The sequence below is a fragment of the Tubulanus polymorphus genome, chromosome 6 (assembly GCF_964204645.1).
Source record: "Tubulanus polymorphus chromosome 6, tnTubPoly1.2, whole genome shotgun sequence".
In the NCBI taxonomy this organism is placed as follows: Eukaryota; Metazoa; Nemertea; class Palaeonemertea; order Tubulaniformes; family Tubulanidae; genus Tubulanus; species Tubulanus polymorphus.
In genome coordinates this window covers 20,491,295-20,508,652 of record NC_134030.1, presented here as the reverse complement: position 1 = coordinate 20,508,652, position 17,358 = coordinate 20,491,295, and the positions used below count along the sequence as shown (strand labels likewise).

The following is a 17,358-nucleotide window of genomic DNA, read 5'->3' as shown; positions in this document are numbered from 1 at the left end:
GATTAGTTTTCCTATTCTCCAGTTGAAATTTGAATTTAAGTGAATGTAAGTCATCACCTCCTAAGAAACTGCCTACTACGCAACTTTAAAATTATTCGTTCATATTTTGAAAATTATTCGTAATTGTCTCCTTGCGAATTTTAGATAAATAAAAGCGCAATAGAGCTTATAAAACAGTTATGTTCTACGGTCGTTATGGCGACTAGAATTGTCACAATTGTTGAAAAGGTCGGATATGAATTTTTCACGTAATGGCTTCTTGTTGTAATGATGTTATAAAATGTACGGCCCCGGATTGGGGGATTGTGATTGTGGTTCTAAACGACGCCATAGATGTCGCCTTCGCTGAATACACTTGTCGTAGAGTTTTCTCAGGAAACCTACTAAGTAACTGAGTAACTCTGTGCGCGGGCACAAGATGGCGCTCCGGTCTACCAGCGATTCCATAATGTAAACGACTGACTATCTATTGAATGTTTTTTTTTGTACTTGACCTTTCAGCCAACTACGGCAAACCTCAGTCATTATCAGATGAGTCATGACGTATTTATGTGCAATTATCTTTTACTGGAGCCATTCCATGTTAAGGAAAGATTTTGACTGGGTTTTTTATATGCCACCTCGTTCACTTTTGACCTTTCAATCAAGCTGCGTATTACAATCATATCGTTCAAGTTATTATCAGATGGGTTATGACACTCAAGTCGTATTTATGTGCAATTTATATAAAATAAACCGATTATGAAATGAAATAAACCTCGTTTGTGTTGGTTCCTGCGTGATTCTGTTGTGGGCTTCTGTAAGAAAGGACATCTTCTTTTCAGTATATGATGACACGGCTGAAATCGTTCATAAATTCCGAATAGAGTTATTGAGATTTTGAATTAAGTTCAATTTATTTTGTGTCACGTTTGTTTATTAGGATATCATTTTGTCAATTCTGCGAGAACCATTCTTAAAGAATTGTCAAAAACAGAAAATCAGTGGGGTACAATGAAATGATGGTGCCATCTTCATTGATAACTAAAATATTACATGTATTGAGTTGTAAAGCTTGGAAATTGTAAGGACGCTCCTCATCTGCTGTTTTGGTGCTATTAAATGACTTCTCTGCTGATGCCGAGTTTGAAAAATGTCGTTTCTTGTACGTAGATAAATTCGAATAGGTGAAGCTCTTTTCAGGCATGCGAAATAGTCACCCATTAGTTTTTTTGGTGGTAATTAAGGTTCAAAAATGAATTGTAGTAGGTATCAGTCCGAATCTCTCTTCAAGTGTGATATCTACTTGACAATTCATATCAAGTCTACCTGAGGTCTGGTGATCTTAGTCATCTACTTGAGTTTAAGTTTGGCCGAGATCCAGATTCGAATTACGACGATTGGGTTCGCACAGCCCACGCTGCAGACTGACACATGCATTAATTCATAAACGGTTAAACGTTTTGAATATAGTGGCTACTATTATACCGGCCGCTGTAGCTATGATAGCGGTCTGTCTAAATCCTTATCAGGTTCGGGAAATGTTCCTCTAATTTGCTCATCATCATCGATACGCAAAATTAGGTTCGAACCCCATTCAAGCCTGCTTTATAATCCATACTTTGAAGATGACAACGTTCGAATCTGATTGGCCCAGCTCGTATTATCAATTCATGATATCCACAAGAAATTGATATAGACAACATTGATAGTAATTTAGTTTATTGTACATCAAGTACAAACTGCGGTCTACAATATATGATCGACAAAGTACTACATTGCACAATCTTTATTAATGTCACAATGCTTCTTACTTGACGCCAACATTTTCTTAGAACAATTAGTGATGTCATTACATCATTACAATTTCATTATCAAATTCGTGAAATGCCATTGAGAATGCTATCATTGGGCGTAATATCTCGGCCAAATATCAAATCAAATTTCCTGAAATAATTTCCATCTTGGGAAGAGAATTTTTTAGGATTTGTCTTGGATTTAAGTAATACTTGAATTTCTCACGGGCTCGTATTTACAAAACCGTGCACATCTCCAGATTATGCAATCATGATGGTTGGAATCACTACTTGGGGAACAACGGTATTAGTAGAACGTTCCCCTAAGAAAACGCCAAATACTTGTCTCAGAATTGGATTTGTTGATCATTCTTTTGCTGACCAACATTGGCCCAAAAGAAACAATCCACAAACATAAGATTAGATAAGAATGAAGATTCATTGTATATTGAAGGTGTTAACTAATCAAATTACACTTCTTTTAATGTTTGTTTGATGGGGTAAATTACGGAGTGCTCCATTTCAGTTGTTCTTTGCGTTCGGTGAGCTGACCACCTCGTTCTGATCAAGCATCTCCACCTCTTCCCTTCGTTTATCTGAAATAAAGAATAAAATTATACAGTGTCTACTAGAAATTACTTAGAATTTACTTAGAATTGCTGTCTTATTACTGGGACATGTCAATATGTATGGTGCAAAATTTATGACTCATGCTTGAAGAATGACGCTTTGCTCTGTGTGAATTTCAGCGTATCAACCGGGACGGAGTGCATTCAACCGGGACGGCGTGAATTCAACCGGGACGGCGTGTATTCAACCGGGACGGCGTGTATTCAACCGGGACGGTGTGTATTCAACCGGGACGGCGTGTATTCAACCGGGACGGCGTGTATTCAACCGGGACGGCGTGTATTCAACCGGGACGGCGTGTATTCAACCGGGGCGGTATGTATTCAACCAGGACTGTGTTGAGCGGGACGATATGTATTCAACCGGGACAGTGTGCACGCGGGACTGTCTAAATTTTGCAATACAATTCGAATCGATCAGAAATAATATTGTGTAATTACAAAAACCGATATATCTTATCAGCGCACTTTCGCGAGACAAGGGAGACTGATTTTTCTAAACAAATTTTTAAACTTAAGATATGTGACCACAGTCACAAGCCCTAGTTCGACTATTCTAAAAATACTGTATGAATGTCCTGGACAAATGAACCGGTTGATAAAAAGTCGGTTTTACTGATAATATTTCGTCATTAAGTTTATCGAATAGATCAAAGGTTTCTTTATCTGACAAATTGCCCAACATTTTGACACTCCACTTATGGCAAATGCTTTCGAGTCTCATCATCGTTATCTACTTGTTTACAAATATTAGATCTTTAAAACCATTGAAACAAAAAATACTTCTTGAATACGGGAGTGATTAGAATGATCACCGTAACTCCCACTATACATCACTGGTTACAAAACGATTCGAGTTTAGAGAAATTCCGCTGCATCTTTGTGACGAAAGTCTGTTTGATAAGCTTTAACCCGACCTAACTTCATAATAATTTCAACAATAGAATATCAGCTTCATTCGAAAAACTTGAATCATCACCTAAACTCAAACACAAATTGGTCACAAGTTAATTCGAGAGGAGTGTAAGGATCTAACTGTATCTGAGTTTGCTGTAACGACCCGACCTAACTTCCGATACAACAAACAGTTAAAATGTCTACTCACCAATTCATGAGCGAAGCTGCACGGATTTTTTCGATCAGTTAACTTTTCTTCGGGAGATGTAACATCCAGGCTACAGTTCTCACATCCCAACAGCAATTACGTCATGAGGATTGTATGTTTGGGCCAGGCTGGTTTAGGCAGCAATTAGGTCTTGAGTGGAGATGTTGGGAAGGGTTAAAGCCCAATGAGCTGTCGTTGCTGTAGTCACGAGGAGGTAGAAAGGCTCATCTAGAAAAATAGAATTGCGACGCTCACCATTAAAACTTATGATTTAATTTTGATACATGACATTTTCTGTTAAAAACAAATCTACTCACCACCGATTCATATCCGTGTGGAGCAACGGATTAGTTCTTATGTTCTCAAGCAGCGTTGGTTCAGTCAGCCCCGTGGTATTGGCAGCAATCAGGTGCTGATAATGGGAAGTGAGGAATAGCTGATCTGAAAAAGAAAACAGTAATTCTGACTTTAACAAACAATATTCATAGTTAAGGTTTGATGCCTGAGTGACACCCCTGGGACAGGGGAGCAACCCGGATAATCATTTCGATGGCATGCGAGCAAAACATATTTGTGCAACAAATCAAACCTCATACATCATTCAACATTTATTCCTTCTAAACGAATAGATTTATCAATGCAATAATAATCTACTTTTCGAACGCGTCTTCAAACCAAGTCGTTATTACTCACTAAAAAATTGTAATAAATTGAAATTCATTCCTAGAACATTGGGTTGAATAGGGTGGCTAGCCACCTCTCTAATGCCTTAGAAAAATTCTTTAACTCTTTTCGTGTTGATAGCCTATGTTTTATCATCGCGGCAGTTCGGCGGACACTGGCGCTATATGTCATGCTGGACTCGGGTGAGGAATCGTCGCCGTAAAAGCGCACCCACTAGCAAGTCATGATCATAGAGATGTTTTTTTTTCAAGTATCGACTTCTGTAGCACAACAAATACGTTATGTTTATAGATTGAATTAACAGCGACGCGAACCGCTCCTAACACCGAACAACCACCGTCTGATTGATATCAGCTTTAGTATATTTCGTATACGTCATTGGAGTGGTGAATCATTAGGTCCTTAAACTAATGGACACGTAACATGAATTGGTATTGGTACTACATGTATATAAATTGAATCATGCAATTTGAGAAGATCCAGAATCAAAATGCGCGGACTTTCATAAGCTGATAACGGTACAACATGGTATTCTAACAAAAAGGACATTCGAATATTCCAAACATTTTTTCAGAAAATATATTTGCAACTTTTGTATTTATAACTATCGATGCTTTGGATGAATATCATGATGTGCAAGTATCACGTTTCCTTGGACATGCTACCAGTAGACAAAACATTGATACCTTGTTTCTCATTTTTGCTGAGCTCAAAAGTTGACCCGGCAGTTATGGAAATTAACTTGATTACAAAAATTATTGCAGTTTACAAAAGTAACCCGTTTCTCATAATTGGCCGGTATAATTTCATTTTAGCATAAAATGAATGATGATATTAGATAATATTGAAGTACTTTCTCACATGCTTATTTTTTTTAATGATGTCATGGAATTTGACGTTTTGTCGAAACAAATCGCGCAATTTCTAGCTCATAACGATACCCGAAGGTATTCTCTCCACAAGGACACGTGCACTTAATAGTGACAATTGAATATCACAGAAAACGACTAATTCAAAAGTAAATTGCTTTGACAATTGCTTCGATTTGACTGCGTTGCTCAAATTCAAACAATGGTGATAAATACTAACACAGGTCCCAATTCATCCGAAAACTTAAAGCCCTTGAACCATAAAAATCCAAAGGTTTGACAGGATAAAGATGATAAACGTCGCAAATAATTCTAGAAACGTGGTGGTATGGTTGTATGTGGCCAATTGCATGGACACTAGGAACCCATACATATGTTATAAATGGTTTGAGATTATTTTCAGTCTTCAATATAGTAAATAATATGATTAAGCAAAAACCCTCCATATCAATAAAAACAAATAGCTATTATTTTATTCCGGATGTCAGGATGTTATCTTCGATTGATATTGTGGTTTGCTCAACCAGACATACGTCTTTTTTTCATGCACTGAACAAAGGTATTTCCGTTCGTTCAAATGTCAAAAACATAGATATAGGTTGAAGAATATTATCTATTATACGATTTTGTAAAATTCCAAATGTACTCATGATCGTTATCTTTTATGACAAGATATTGGTAATTTAGATAATACATGATTTAAAGATTCAAACTGCCCTTATGCAAGTCCAAGTATATTGACTGTCTGATTATTCGACTGGAACTCATATCTTTCATTTTTAGACTATACAAAAAATGAAGAAACAGATTTTCACAGCAATACGAGCGTGTTCATCACTATTCAAAAATGCTGATGTAAATTAAGAAGCGAGATATATTTCAACATAGAATGATTACTACCAATAAGTTGTGTTCCGTGATTGATGACATTTAATGTGATCAGTAATAATGATGATAATCATAAATGATCATGAGAAAATATGATAATTATCAATTATCGCAGATATATCTTAAAACAATATCAATAGAAAATCAATAAATTCGAATTACTAACTCAAACGGAAATCTTTGGACTGACTGGCTCAAAAGGTTTAGTGTGATGCAGGCGGAGATGGTTGCCAAAATATCTACTCGCCAATTTATGAGTTCAGTTTCCTTGACAATTTCGATAAGTTGTCTTCTCCTTATGAAGATGTGCAATCCAGGCTGCAGCATTTAGTTCTATCGGGCCAGATTAGTTTAATCAGCAGCACGCGCATTGACGGAAATCAGGTTCTGGGTTCAAGTTCAGGTTCAAGTGAGGATGGTCTGCAGTACTCTATGCAGCAATCAGGGCCTGGTGAGTAATTGAGGAATGGCCTAAAAAATGACAAATTCAATACATTAAAAACAAAGGAGAAGTTGTATATTACAACTGAAATTATGTCGACAGGACGATCTTATGGTGGAATAAAGGTTTTTTCTAGGTACCTGAGCGAAAATTCGAATCGCGTGAAAATCCTGTAGCAAGTTGTAGAGTTATTGTATATAAGTCCGGCAAACCTGCGCCGTAGCGTCACTTCTCAACATCGCAAATCCCTAATGAAATCATGGACTCTTAGACGGCTGGATCCTCTGGATCCTCACGCCACGTTTAACGTCCCTTCCTCCATGATGAAATCTAGTTAGTGTGAACACGATATAGGCCCCTGTGAATGGTTTAATCCTCAGAACTGATGCTATTCAAACCGAAGTATTCATTGATTATTGCATTCAAAAAGGACAATGTATCCCCTAGACGCAATGTGAACTGGTTTCGACTTTTAAGACTTTTATCAGGTATGTAACACCAAAACTAACTGAGCTAGGCCACTTGTTATGCTCTCAAGTCAAGTTGAAATAGACATTAGACGTATGTTGAACACAAATCTTCGAGTTGGTAGCAGTTTCTGTCTTGTAGCCTATGTAGAATGAATGTAGGTAAATATCCCCCGGTAAAAATCCCACTCGGTAAAAGTTCCCCAGCTAAAAATCCCCCTAGTAAAATTTCCCCACGTTCGGTTTTCTATCAAACTCAGGTATAAAACCTAAATAAAACTTTTTACAATAATATTCAGGGTACATGGATATTCTACTATCACTTCAAATCTAGATTTCTTCATAGAAATTTTCAAAACTACGATGATATTTTGTATGCATGTCGCTTGTTAAAAGTCACAGATTATCCAAGGTGTATATTGTGAAATACAGCACAGAAAATTTGAAATTTCTGAAATTTGAAGTATTTTCTGTTTTTCAAGATAAGAATATTGAAGTACATGTATTTTATCATATCTAGCCGTGAAATCAAATTTGGGGGGATTTTAACTCGGAGAACTTTAACCTGTTACAATTATAGATAATTCATCAATTCTCTCCTCTGTATCAAATTCACTATCATTCCAATTATGAAAACTAGAGGACCGAACGTCCCGAGGCTCGAAATGTAAAAGCTCAATAACTCACTTATAAGCACTTATAACTCAGATCTTTATTTACAAAGATTTACGATTCAAAAACTATACAGTGGATGTACATTCAGAATTTAGTTGGTTATTTGGTTTATTCATCATAATCAAATGACATGATCGTCAATGGACAGCGAAACAGAAGAAAAGGAAAACAATATATACATATATACAATACCAGAATTACAAAGATATTTACAAGAAAAATTCACGAGACAGGTACGGAACACAAAAAACCTCAAGCACAAAAATAAGATATAAAATTCAATCACAATTGGATATGTTCCCGGAATTTACCAATTCCGCTTGACAACCCATATCATTAAAAATTATATTTACATTATTTACACCAACATTTACCAAATTAAATTTCTTCCTTGTTGAATTTACTACACGTTAAGATGAAGTGCAGCTCATCTTCGACACAGTTACACGTGTATGTACACGAACAATATGAATGCAGCAAATTGCCTGTTACTTGGTCATCCAGACACTCTCTCACATTATTCACGCTCGCTGACACACAACAGGCACGGTATGGATTGAGGGGATGATAATTTTGGGGGTAACGTATATGTTCGACAAGTGAAGCAGAAGAAATACCGAAGGACCACGCGTCCAGTAGGATCAACCAAGTACATTTTACTTTGGAGCACAGAAATCGATTCGTTCTACAAATGATTTGCAACAACGATGAAATTTATCTATTCCTGAAACATTACCTAAAGATACATCGGTAAGTTACATATAAGGAGCATGAAACTCATAGGATGTACTGATTGAAAATTAATTTTTATTTTGGTGGTAATTTTCGATAAGGGAGATGTATGGTGAGATGATGAGGTGAGTAATCAGTTTACAATTAAGCCTATTTTTAAAGAGTAAAAGAATAGATAAATACATGAATGAATAAACAAACAAATAAATTATTCCCTCGATGTCATGGTTGTTAAGGTGTGATATGATCTATATGTCTTATTCTAACCGTTTTGAGTAATATACAAATTTTGGACCGTGGTTTAAATGATGACATTTAAAGCTAATGGTTTGAGGCTGGAGCCATGGACCAACAGTTCAGTATTGATAGCATCAACGGAAATGTGATGGATGATTTCGTTCAATATTGAATTACCAGATGCCATTAGAAATTAAGGGGTTCAAACGCTTCAGATAAATTCAAAAGTTATGCAGGTGATGGCTTTTTATTTTCTACGGAATTCAACAATAATGCCTAACATTCACTTATCGTAACTCAAACAATAATGACTCGTAATAATTACATCATTTTTTTGTAAGAGACAATTCGAAAAAAAAGATCTTTGTCATCGCTTTTAGAGTTAGACATAATCCGTCACTATTTTAATTTTCATAATCAGGTAGAGTCAAACGAAAATTAGTTTGCATCGGTTTCTTCGCTGTCAGGTTGCTGAGGGTTCGCGGCGACTTAGATCATCAACATCAGGCAATAACTTTCTCGTAGTACCATTGGGTCGGTCACGGTCAACCATGGCTATAGTCACATACACTAAACAAAGCAGTAAGTATATTCGATCATCCGATCTTACTTGCCAGTGAAATCCCGAACTAGGGATTAATCATGATTGGTTTAATCCAGTTTTTCAATTATTCCAGTTACATGCCCAATTCGTTTTGTAGAACTTACCATTTCCACCATTAGGCTGTTCTTTTTTCTTAGGGTTTTTGACGAAACGCACTGAAAATAAGCAATAAAAAAGTCTTTTATTTCTGTAATAGTTCTTTTCTAATTCGATGATAGTTTCAAGTATAACTTACAATTGCCACAGTACCAAAGTACAAACGAGATCGTCAAAACGAGAAATAACGTGAATCCCAAAATAGATGACGCAATTCCCACAGTTTCTCCATTTCCTCCTATCCAAACATCAGCAAATAAAATTCTCAAGTCTAAATAAATCAGTATTTGTATCGATTATTAGGCTAGCATAAATAGATGTTTTGCAACTTCTCGTATTTGTAACAAACATGCATCGCGAGCGAATCTAATTCATTAAATCATACAAAAAATCATCCGATTGTTCAGAGAAATAAAGTAAAATCCGGTTCATGATTTGTTTGGATCTTACCCGCTTCACCAGTGGGAGCATTTCGATGATAACCAGCGACATCGATGACGTTTTCATTTTTACCATCTGCCAAACACTGCCCGCTATAGTCAGTTGTGGTACTGTCTACAATTGGTATCGTTATATTCCACTGTGAGTTCGATAGATTTTGAACGACAGCTGGAGGGTCACATGTAACTTCTTTCGTCATCGGATAACTATATATGGTTACGATATACGCTGCATTCGTTTCATTTTCACCGCTTTTCTTGAAATCGGGCCTAAAATCTGAACAAACGAAACAAACGTGGATGAAATAACAAGCATGAACTTGTGTCATGATAGATTCTACAACTAACGACCTCTGAGTCTTCATCACTGTTCATTACACCAGCATAATCAAACGCTAAATATATACATCGGCCCAAGTCTGATATTCGGCATTATAGTGCAATGTTTCGAGTTAATTTAAGAGTAAATCGGAGAATTAATGCGCAAGCTGAAACATAAAAGCGTAGTAATATGGAACTAAAAGAAATTCCAAGAAAACAGAACCTTGAAAAATTTGTTAAAAGTTGCTCCAGTTGTTGTTTTCGGGTTTACTGCTGTTTAGTTCATTGATAGAAATGTTCAAAACTTACACGTTACGTCCACTTTACGTTGATGTTCTATTCTATTTGCTGGTTTTTTACCATTGTACGTCGACAAACGACATTGAATCGCAGTGGCAAACCTCATTGTCGATAGATCCCACGAAATTCTGTTGATAACTCCATTCTTTATCACTTTTTGCTCCGTTGGGGCCCGACTCAAATAGAAATCAAGACGTTTATCTTCGAATCCGTTAGGATAAAATGCCACGTTCAAGTTTGCATCACCGATCTTACTAACGGCTTTACAAGTACAATCCAATGATTGAACAAGCTGCTTACACTCATTTATCTTTAAACCTGTATAATATAATATCATTATATAATAGTATACTTTTATTTCAATTATAAATACACACACGCCGCCGACAGGTGGAAGCAGCATTGGCGGAGAACTTTTAAGTACCATTACATTAGGTGGAGATTTTAAGTGATATTACAGCACCATTTATAAGAGGTGCGGATCTGTGCTTTTGTCCAGTTAGGGTTATGGCCAGAATACCAACATGGCAAGGACGACTAGCTTCATCCTACATGGGAAATGTATTTCCACCAAAGGCACTCACTGATAACATCCGATTTGTAGAATTTACTTCTTTTCGCTCCGGCTGAATTATTGGCCACACATCTATATTGTTTGCCAGCATCGGGTAAAATTGTCCACACTGGGTTAGATGAGGTAAGAGGTATTCGAGTCCAGGGTCCTCCTGCTGCATTTTTCTCGTGAAGCTGGAATTGTACACCAGTCGCTGCAGCGTTGCGCTGTTTACAAGTAATATTAACAGTTTTACCTTCCTGCGACAATAATAAATGTGTACCCGGTAATACATTCATGCTTTCCAGTACAACTCCATAAGGTGCTGAATAATAAAAGTAAGTTAAGAATTCATCTATAAGCGATCAGTATTAGACATATTCATTAGGCCCTACTTGTAAGACCTGTGTACAGTCTGTATTACTTGTGGAGCCTATTGGATGACTCGATATTTATTCGCTTCATTGTCAAATGAATCCAACGAAGATATGCTCAGAGCAATAGGTTCAAAACCTTTTGAGGGAGGAATGTGGGGGAGTCTAACATCGTCGCCAGGTCCGAATCCCTGCCGACGGAGAAATGTGGCAAAGTCTCACATTGCCATCAGGTTCAAATGGGGCCTGGGCCATCGCTAACCGCTGCTACGCCTTTCAAGCAGAGAGACAATGTGCTACGCTAGGGATTTGAATCTGGTGGGCATCGCGCGACTCTACCAAGAGCAATCATCTCAACTCGTAGATACAACCATGTTCCTCCCTCATGAGGACAGATTCGAATTGATGACATCGCGAATCTCTACACCATTAAATTACTATCATAAATAACAAATTATCGTCGGTACGTACAGGAGTAAGATCGGTAGTAGTGTGATCCGTGTGCTTATTAATAGCTGTTGGCATCAGAAGCAAGGAGTTATGCTTAGTTGCTTGGATGAGAAAATTGGCCGTTTAGATTTCGCGAAGAACGTTCCCCAGTACAATACTGCTTAGGCTGTTGTTTGCTGTCAACTGGCCGTTCGGGTGTTGGGTTCGAATCCATGAAATTCATGTAAATCATGACAACCTACGACCCCTAATTATTCTTAGAAAACCAAACATTCCGCACTGACTACCGATTAGCAGTCTTGAAACATTTAGAAATGGCCAGAATATACGGTCCTTGGTTTCTCATCGTCACTGCTCTAAATTGGTGCGTTCAAGGAACTCGGCACATATCTGCATTTCATTTCCTTTTTGCTGATTATATGATTAAATTCACCAAGGGACTGCAGAGCTAATTGATATTCAATCAAAACTCATATTTCAAAAATGAGCGAAAATTCTCGCAACAATGGGGACCTCGAAAGACCGGCACAATATTCCACAAAAGCTGATTTGTTAAAAGCTGTTCAGTTGTGTTTTTCGGGTTTACTGCTGTTTAGTTCATTGATAGAAATGTTCAAAACTTACACGTTACGTCCACTTTACGTTGATGTTCTATTCTATTTGCTGGTTTTTTACCATTGTACGTCGACAAACGACATTGAATCGCAGTGGCAAACCTCATTGTCGATAGATCCCACGAAATTCTGTTGATAACTCCATTCTTTATCACTTTTTGCTCCGTTGGGGCCCGACTCAAATAGAAATCAAGACGTTTATCTTCGAATCCGTTAGGATAAAATGCAACGTTCAAGTTTGCTTCACCGATCTTACTAACGGCTTTGCAAGTACAATCCAATGATTGAACAAGCTGCTTACACTCATTTATCTTAATACCTTAAAATAAATAAATAAGAAATAATTGGCCCAAAAATCTTCTTTTTACCTTAAATAAGTAAGAAATAGAAATGGCCCAAAAATATTTTTTCTGGTGGAGGTAAACAAAATAAACCGCTACACTGGATTCCTGATGATATTCTCTGTCTGACATAGTGCTCCTTAATGCGTTTGATTGCACTGTAGAGCCAATGTATGAGTACACAGCGTGTGTGTAATGTGTGCTTGTGCGCACGCTGAAAGGTAACTGCTTGTATGAAAGGGAGAAGAGCATTATTTCCTAATTTTGAAATATAAGGAATTATATGAGATGGTTAGCACTAGTCGAGGGAGTAGAATAGAAGTACTGGGACTAAGCAAACCAGGGTCAGGTTAGAAGATGACGTGGTCATTGCTTAGGTATTCGAGGAATGCGGGAACTAGGTAGGTATATACGTCTAAGGTTTTGGCTCAAGGGAAGGAAAAGTGGAACAGAGAAAGAAACGAGTAGGAGGTAAAATATGGAAAGCAAAACGTGATCATAGCAGATAGAAGTGTTTAATAACTAACTCGAGGAAGAAGCAGACCGAAGAACTAGTAGCATAAGGTAGTACAACATTGGTGACCAGTCGGATCACGATATAAGAGATTCAGTAGTCACGACACAGGTAGAAGCTTTAATCCCACAACATTGGCGAAGATTGTTAGTGATACAACATGGGTAGACAACTTTTAAGTACCATTACATTAGCTGGAGATTTTAAGTGATATTAAAGCACCATGTATGATATGGCCAACATCGCAAGGACGACTAGCTTCATCCTACATGGGAAATGTATTTCCACCAAAGGTACTCACTGATAACATCCGATTTGTAGAATTTACTTCTTTTCGCTCCGGCTGAATTATTGGCCACACATCTATATTGTTTTCCAGCATCGGGTAAAATTGTCCACACTGGTTTAGATGAGGTAAGAGGTATTCGAGTCCAGGGTCCTCCTGCTGCATTTTTCTCGTGAAGCTGGAAGTGTACACCAGTCGCTGCAGCGTTGCTTTGTTTACAAGTAATATTAACAGTTTTACCTTCCTGCGACAATAATAAATGTGTACCCAGTAATACATTCATGCTTTCCAGTACAACTCCATAAGGTGCTGAAATATAAAAGTAAGTTAAGAATTCATCTATAAGCGATCAGTATTAGACATATTTATAGGCCCTACTTGTAAGACCTGTGTACAGTCTGTATTACTTGTGGAGCCTATTGAATGACTCGATATTTATTCCCTTCATTGTCAAGTAAATCCATCGAAGATATGCACAGAGCAACCGGTTCAAAACCTTTTGAGGGGCACGTGGCAGAGTCTTACGACGTCATCAGGTAGGAGGAACGTGGCTGAATCTCACATTGGCATCAGGTTCGAATCCGTGCGAGGGAAGAACGTGGCAGAGTCTCGCGATGTCATCAAGTTCGAATCCCGGCCGAGGGAGGAACGTGGCAGAGTCTCACGATGTCATCAAGTTCGAAACCCGGCCGAGGGAGGAACGTGGCAGAGCCTCATGATGTCATCAGGTTTGAATCACTGCGATGGAGAAACATGCAGCGTTCGAATCACTGCGAAATTGGGAGAACGATGTATTCTTTCAATAGATATGACAGTAGTGACCTACCTGAAATAATACTTTTTTGAGACGCTCGTGTGTCGTGAATCACCAGCAGTAAGACTGTCCAGGTATATACGAAATGGTTGAAGGCCATTCTATCCTTGCATTCTATCGTTTTAGTACACTACACGACCAGGCCGTGACAGCCAGCGCGACTGACTAGCTTCTGACATGCGCGATGACGAGTTGTATATCTATCTATCTTAATGTTTAGTTGTTTGTTATTAGATAAATTTTTAACTTGCCTGTCTGTCCGGTTCAATCGAGAAATTTGAACTAATTGATTGCATTAAAACGTTTGAAGATAAACATTTACCCGATGACTATCATATGGTGAGGCCTATGCTTATATAACGAGATTCGAATTCATACGACTGGTGTCTTCTGTTATTATTACCTGCGATTTCCTAAATCTGTTATGTCTAATGGGGGACATGGTAATAATGAGGTTGTTATCGATAATCCCTGTGATACTCTGTCTGGATATCACGCTGGCAAAGGCACACGCGCACACGCGCACACGCGCACACGCGCACACACACACACAGACACACACACACAGCCACAGACACACACAGACACACACACAGACACAGACAGACAGACAGACACACACACACACACACACACACACACACACACACACACACAAACTATTACAATATGTTTCAGAATTACCTTATTATATCGATAATTATCGGGGTCCCATTGGACGGCCGGACATAAGATTCGAGGGGGTCGATACACAATACCTATGCAGAACAGGGGTTGGAAAATCGACGACTACGCTGATTTTTCAACAGAAGAGACGCGGTTCTGAATCGTGGGGACCAGTTTTTGGAGATATACGACTTCACAGATATATCAAACAGAACGCACTTGTTTACGCACAGCTAAAATTCAAGGCAGATTCCAAACTTCACAATGGATCATCATTTAGATGTCTTGTAAAGGAAAATCCTACAAATCCGAAACCTGTTGAGTTTGATATGATTGAAGTTCATAGTAAGTAAACTGGAAATTCTTTGCCTTGACCCTTTACAAATAACTTACTCTATCGCGCTTAGAACTTATCTGACATAGGGCGTTTGGGAATTTACTCGTCGTTCTCCGGGTGACTTATATCCTAGTGGACTTTGTTCACGCGAGTTCGGCCTGGGGCTTCCCAACCCTGGTTATATTTTGTAGCAATTGACGCAATTTTCTGCATTTATCTTTATTGCATATTTAATTATTCTTGGCTACCGGGTGGGTTTTTGCCCCAGGTTGAACATGCACTGTGGTAGTCTACAATAGAAGCAAGCAACTGCCTGATTGTTTAGACCTGTGCTTGTATATCTATCGCTTACATACACAAGTCCCGTTCTCTCATGACTTTGTAAGTTTAGGGAAGAGAGGTTTGCTGTTAAGCCTATAAGCTTGTTTGGAAATATCTAGACGTCTTCCCATCCCTCTCTCTTTTTGTTGATGAGTTTTGGGAGAAGGAGAGAGGAATGAGAAAGGGAAAAAAATATAGATAGTTGCCTGATCTGATCATCTGGGTCCCCCTACATATTCAATCTAAAGTCATTTCCTCCCAATACTCTATAGTGGACGAGTATACATAGGGGGAGTTGATGTCACTGGGGAAACGGATAGTTCCTCAGTGACATCAGCGACACTAGTGTAATAATCTGACACTGCACAGTTTGCCTGAAGGCTCGGTGGACGATGAGTCCGTATTGTGGCTGGATGGACCCTCACTTTCCCCTCTGGTGTTGACTTACGATCCGTTTTTTGCTCCCTCCCACCCTCCCTATCTCTATCTTTCTTGCCTCCATGTACATTCGTCCGCAAAAAAGTCATTTCCTCCCAATACTCTTTAGTGGACGAGTATGCATAGGGGGAGTTGATGTCACTGGGGAAACGGATACATTCATTACCGCGCTTACCTAAGTTATCTAACCATAAAGCAGAAGCGCATTAGTTTGAAATCGGTTTGTACAAACCGGTTTATATCGGTTTATTGCGTCATAAACCGGTTGGCCGTAGAGTGAACAAATGCGACGGAACGAAAAGTAGGTTTGAGTCAGCTGACCGCGGAAATTTCCCATTTGGCCATCGTTGAAAAGTCGGTTCGATGTTGCAAACCGCTCACAAAGCGCCTTTAGTCGGTTTACGAACCGTTTAGATTTACGCCTGAACAAAGACGCCGGTTTATGCAAACCGGCTTGTAAACCGGTATGAACATGTTAAAGGGTAACTGACACTTTTTTTTTTATTTCAAAATATGATGTATTCTATTGATCTATACACTCATCTTCAACCGTTCTGTTCCAAAATGTTTAGTTAACGCGCAATTTGTGATTTTGTAACAAGATTTTTGACCTCATTTCGTTGTTTACATCGCTTACTGTTCAGCGTCGGCTAAATCAGCAGGTGCGCGCTGCAACGTCATTACAGGCAGAGCTGAGAAATAGCGTCTATAGAAATGTGTTGAATTTTGAGGAAACTGCGTGTATTTTCTGTTATATCTCAATGCCAGATTGTTTTACAGCTTTGAAACTGGCCAGGGAGTTAAAAGGATCTATTGTCTATTGCATAAACCTATTTCAAAGAATCAATGAGTAATTTGAATAGGCTAAATCGATCAAATTGAAGATGCAGATTTCAATCCGCTGCTATGAAGCTATTTTAAAGTACACTATGCTAAGCTCTCAGCACTGTTACTGCTGCTCCATAGTTCACCTATAGTTCAGCACCACAAGCATACTACAGTGTCTTATGTAATCACACATTTCGATCTCGCTAAAGAATAAATAGATTCATATTCGTTTACTATTTTTCAAAGTCATTTAAGACTAAGTAGGCCTAGTTTTAAAACTAACACTTCAAAACTCTACAAAAACTTTCATAAATTTCTACAGCTTTACAACAAATATTCAAAGGAATAATGTTTTCGATTAAAGTTTCACGCTGCAGAAGAGTTTTGATAGATTACATCACAAATCTTTCACAAATGTTATTTCTAAGTTTTAAAATAGGATGGATGAGGAAATATTCTTATTTTGTGACCAAAGCCGCTACCAATACGAGGTATATTTCAAGAAAAGAATTGAAATTATTCTTGCGGCTAATTCTGTCTAAGTTTCATCATCAGTTC

At 38.1% G+C, this 17,358-nt stretch overlaps 2 protein-coding genes across 5 annotated transcripts in view; one reads left to right on the top strand and one right to left on the bottom strand.

The window, feature by feature from the left end:
• Positions 1-6,058, top strand: part of LOC141906814 (uncharacterized) — a 42,327-nt gene extending 36,269 nt beyond the window's left edge. The window contains exons 6-7 of one of the 2 annotated variants that reach the window (XM_074796206.1): positions 2,525-2,720; positions 5,846-6,058. In XM_074796206.1, coding sequence (XP_074652307.1) covers positions 2,525-2,720; positions 5,846-5,861 — 212 coding nt within the window. In that variant the 3' untranslated portion in view covers positions 5,862-6,058. Of the gene's footprint in view, positions 1-2,524; positions 2,994-5,845 lie in introns of those variants that run through there. The other variant, XM_074796205.1, reaches the window with a different exon arrangement.
• Positions 1,698-14,489, bottom strand: LOC141906812 (uncharacterized). Of its 3 annotated transcripts, none has more exons than XR_012619422.1 (9): positions 14,223-14,489; positions 13,412-13,705; positions 12,266-12,574; positions 10,849-11,142; positions 10,274-10,582; positions 9,654-9,920; positions 3,827-3,950; positions 3,510-3,737; positions 1,698-2,371 (listed from the first exon to the last, which is right to left on the bottom strand). XR_012619422.1 is itself a non-coding variant. In XM_074796203.1 (9 exons), the coding sequence occupies exons 1-9, from the start codon at positions 14,308-14,310 to the stop codon at positions 8,967-8,969; spliced, it is 1,818 nt and encodes a 605-aa protein (XP_074652304.1). In that variant the 5' UTR covers positions 14,311-14,485; the 3' UTR covers positions 7,535-8,966. The 3 variants fall into 3 exon arrangements, 2 of the variants coding, with proteins under 2 accessions (XP_074652304.1, XP_074652303.1); XM_074796203.1 differs by lacking the exons at positions 1,698-2,371; positions 3,510-3,737; positions 3,827-3,950 and adding exons at positions 7,535-9,073; positions 9,212-9,262; positions 9,343-9,441 and having other exon boundaries at positions 14,223-14,485; XM_074796202.1 differs by lacking the exons at positions 1,698-2,371; positions 3,510-3,737; positions 3,827-3,950 and adding exons at positions 7,536-9,073; positions 9,212-9,262; positions 9,343-9,474 and having other exon boundaries at positions 14,223-14,481.
• Positions 14,490-17,358: the final 2,869 nt, after the last annotated feature.

Bases quoted from the DNA above. Each gene is read 5' to 3' on its own strand.
- LOC141906812 (XM_074796202.1), bottom strand. From the start codon at position 14,310: ATGGCCTTCAACCATTTCGTATATACCTGGACAGTCTTACTGCTGGTG. The intron at 9,921-10,273 runs GTAAGTTTTGAA...TCGTTTGTTCAG, and splicing joins ACGTAAAGTGGACGTAACGT to ATTTTAGGCCCGATTTCAAG. The intron at 9,475-9,653 runs GTAAGATCCAAA...TGATTTATTTAG, and splicing joins TGCTCCCACTGGTGAAGCGG to ACTTGAGAATTTTATTTGCT.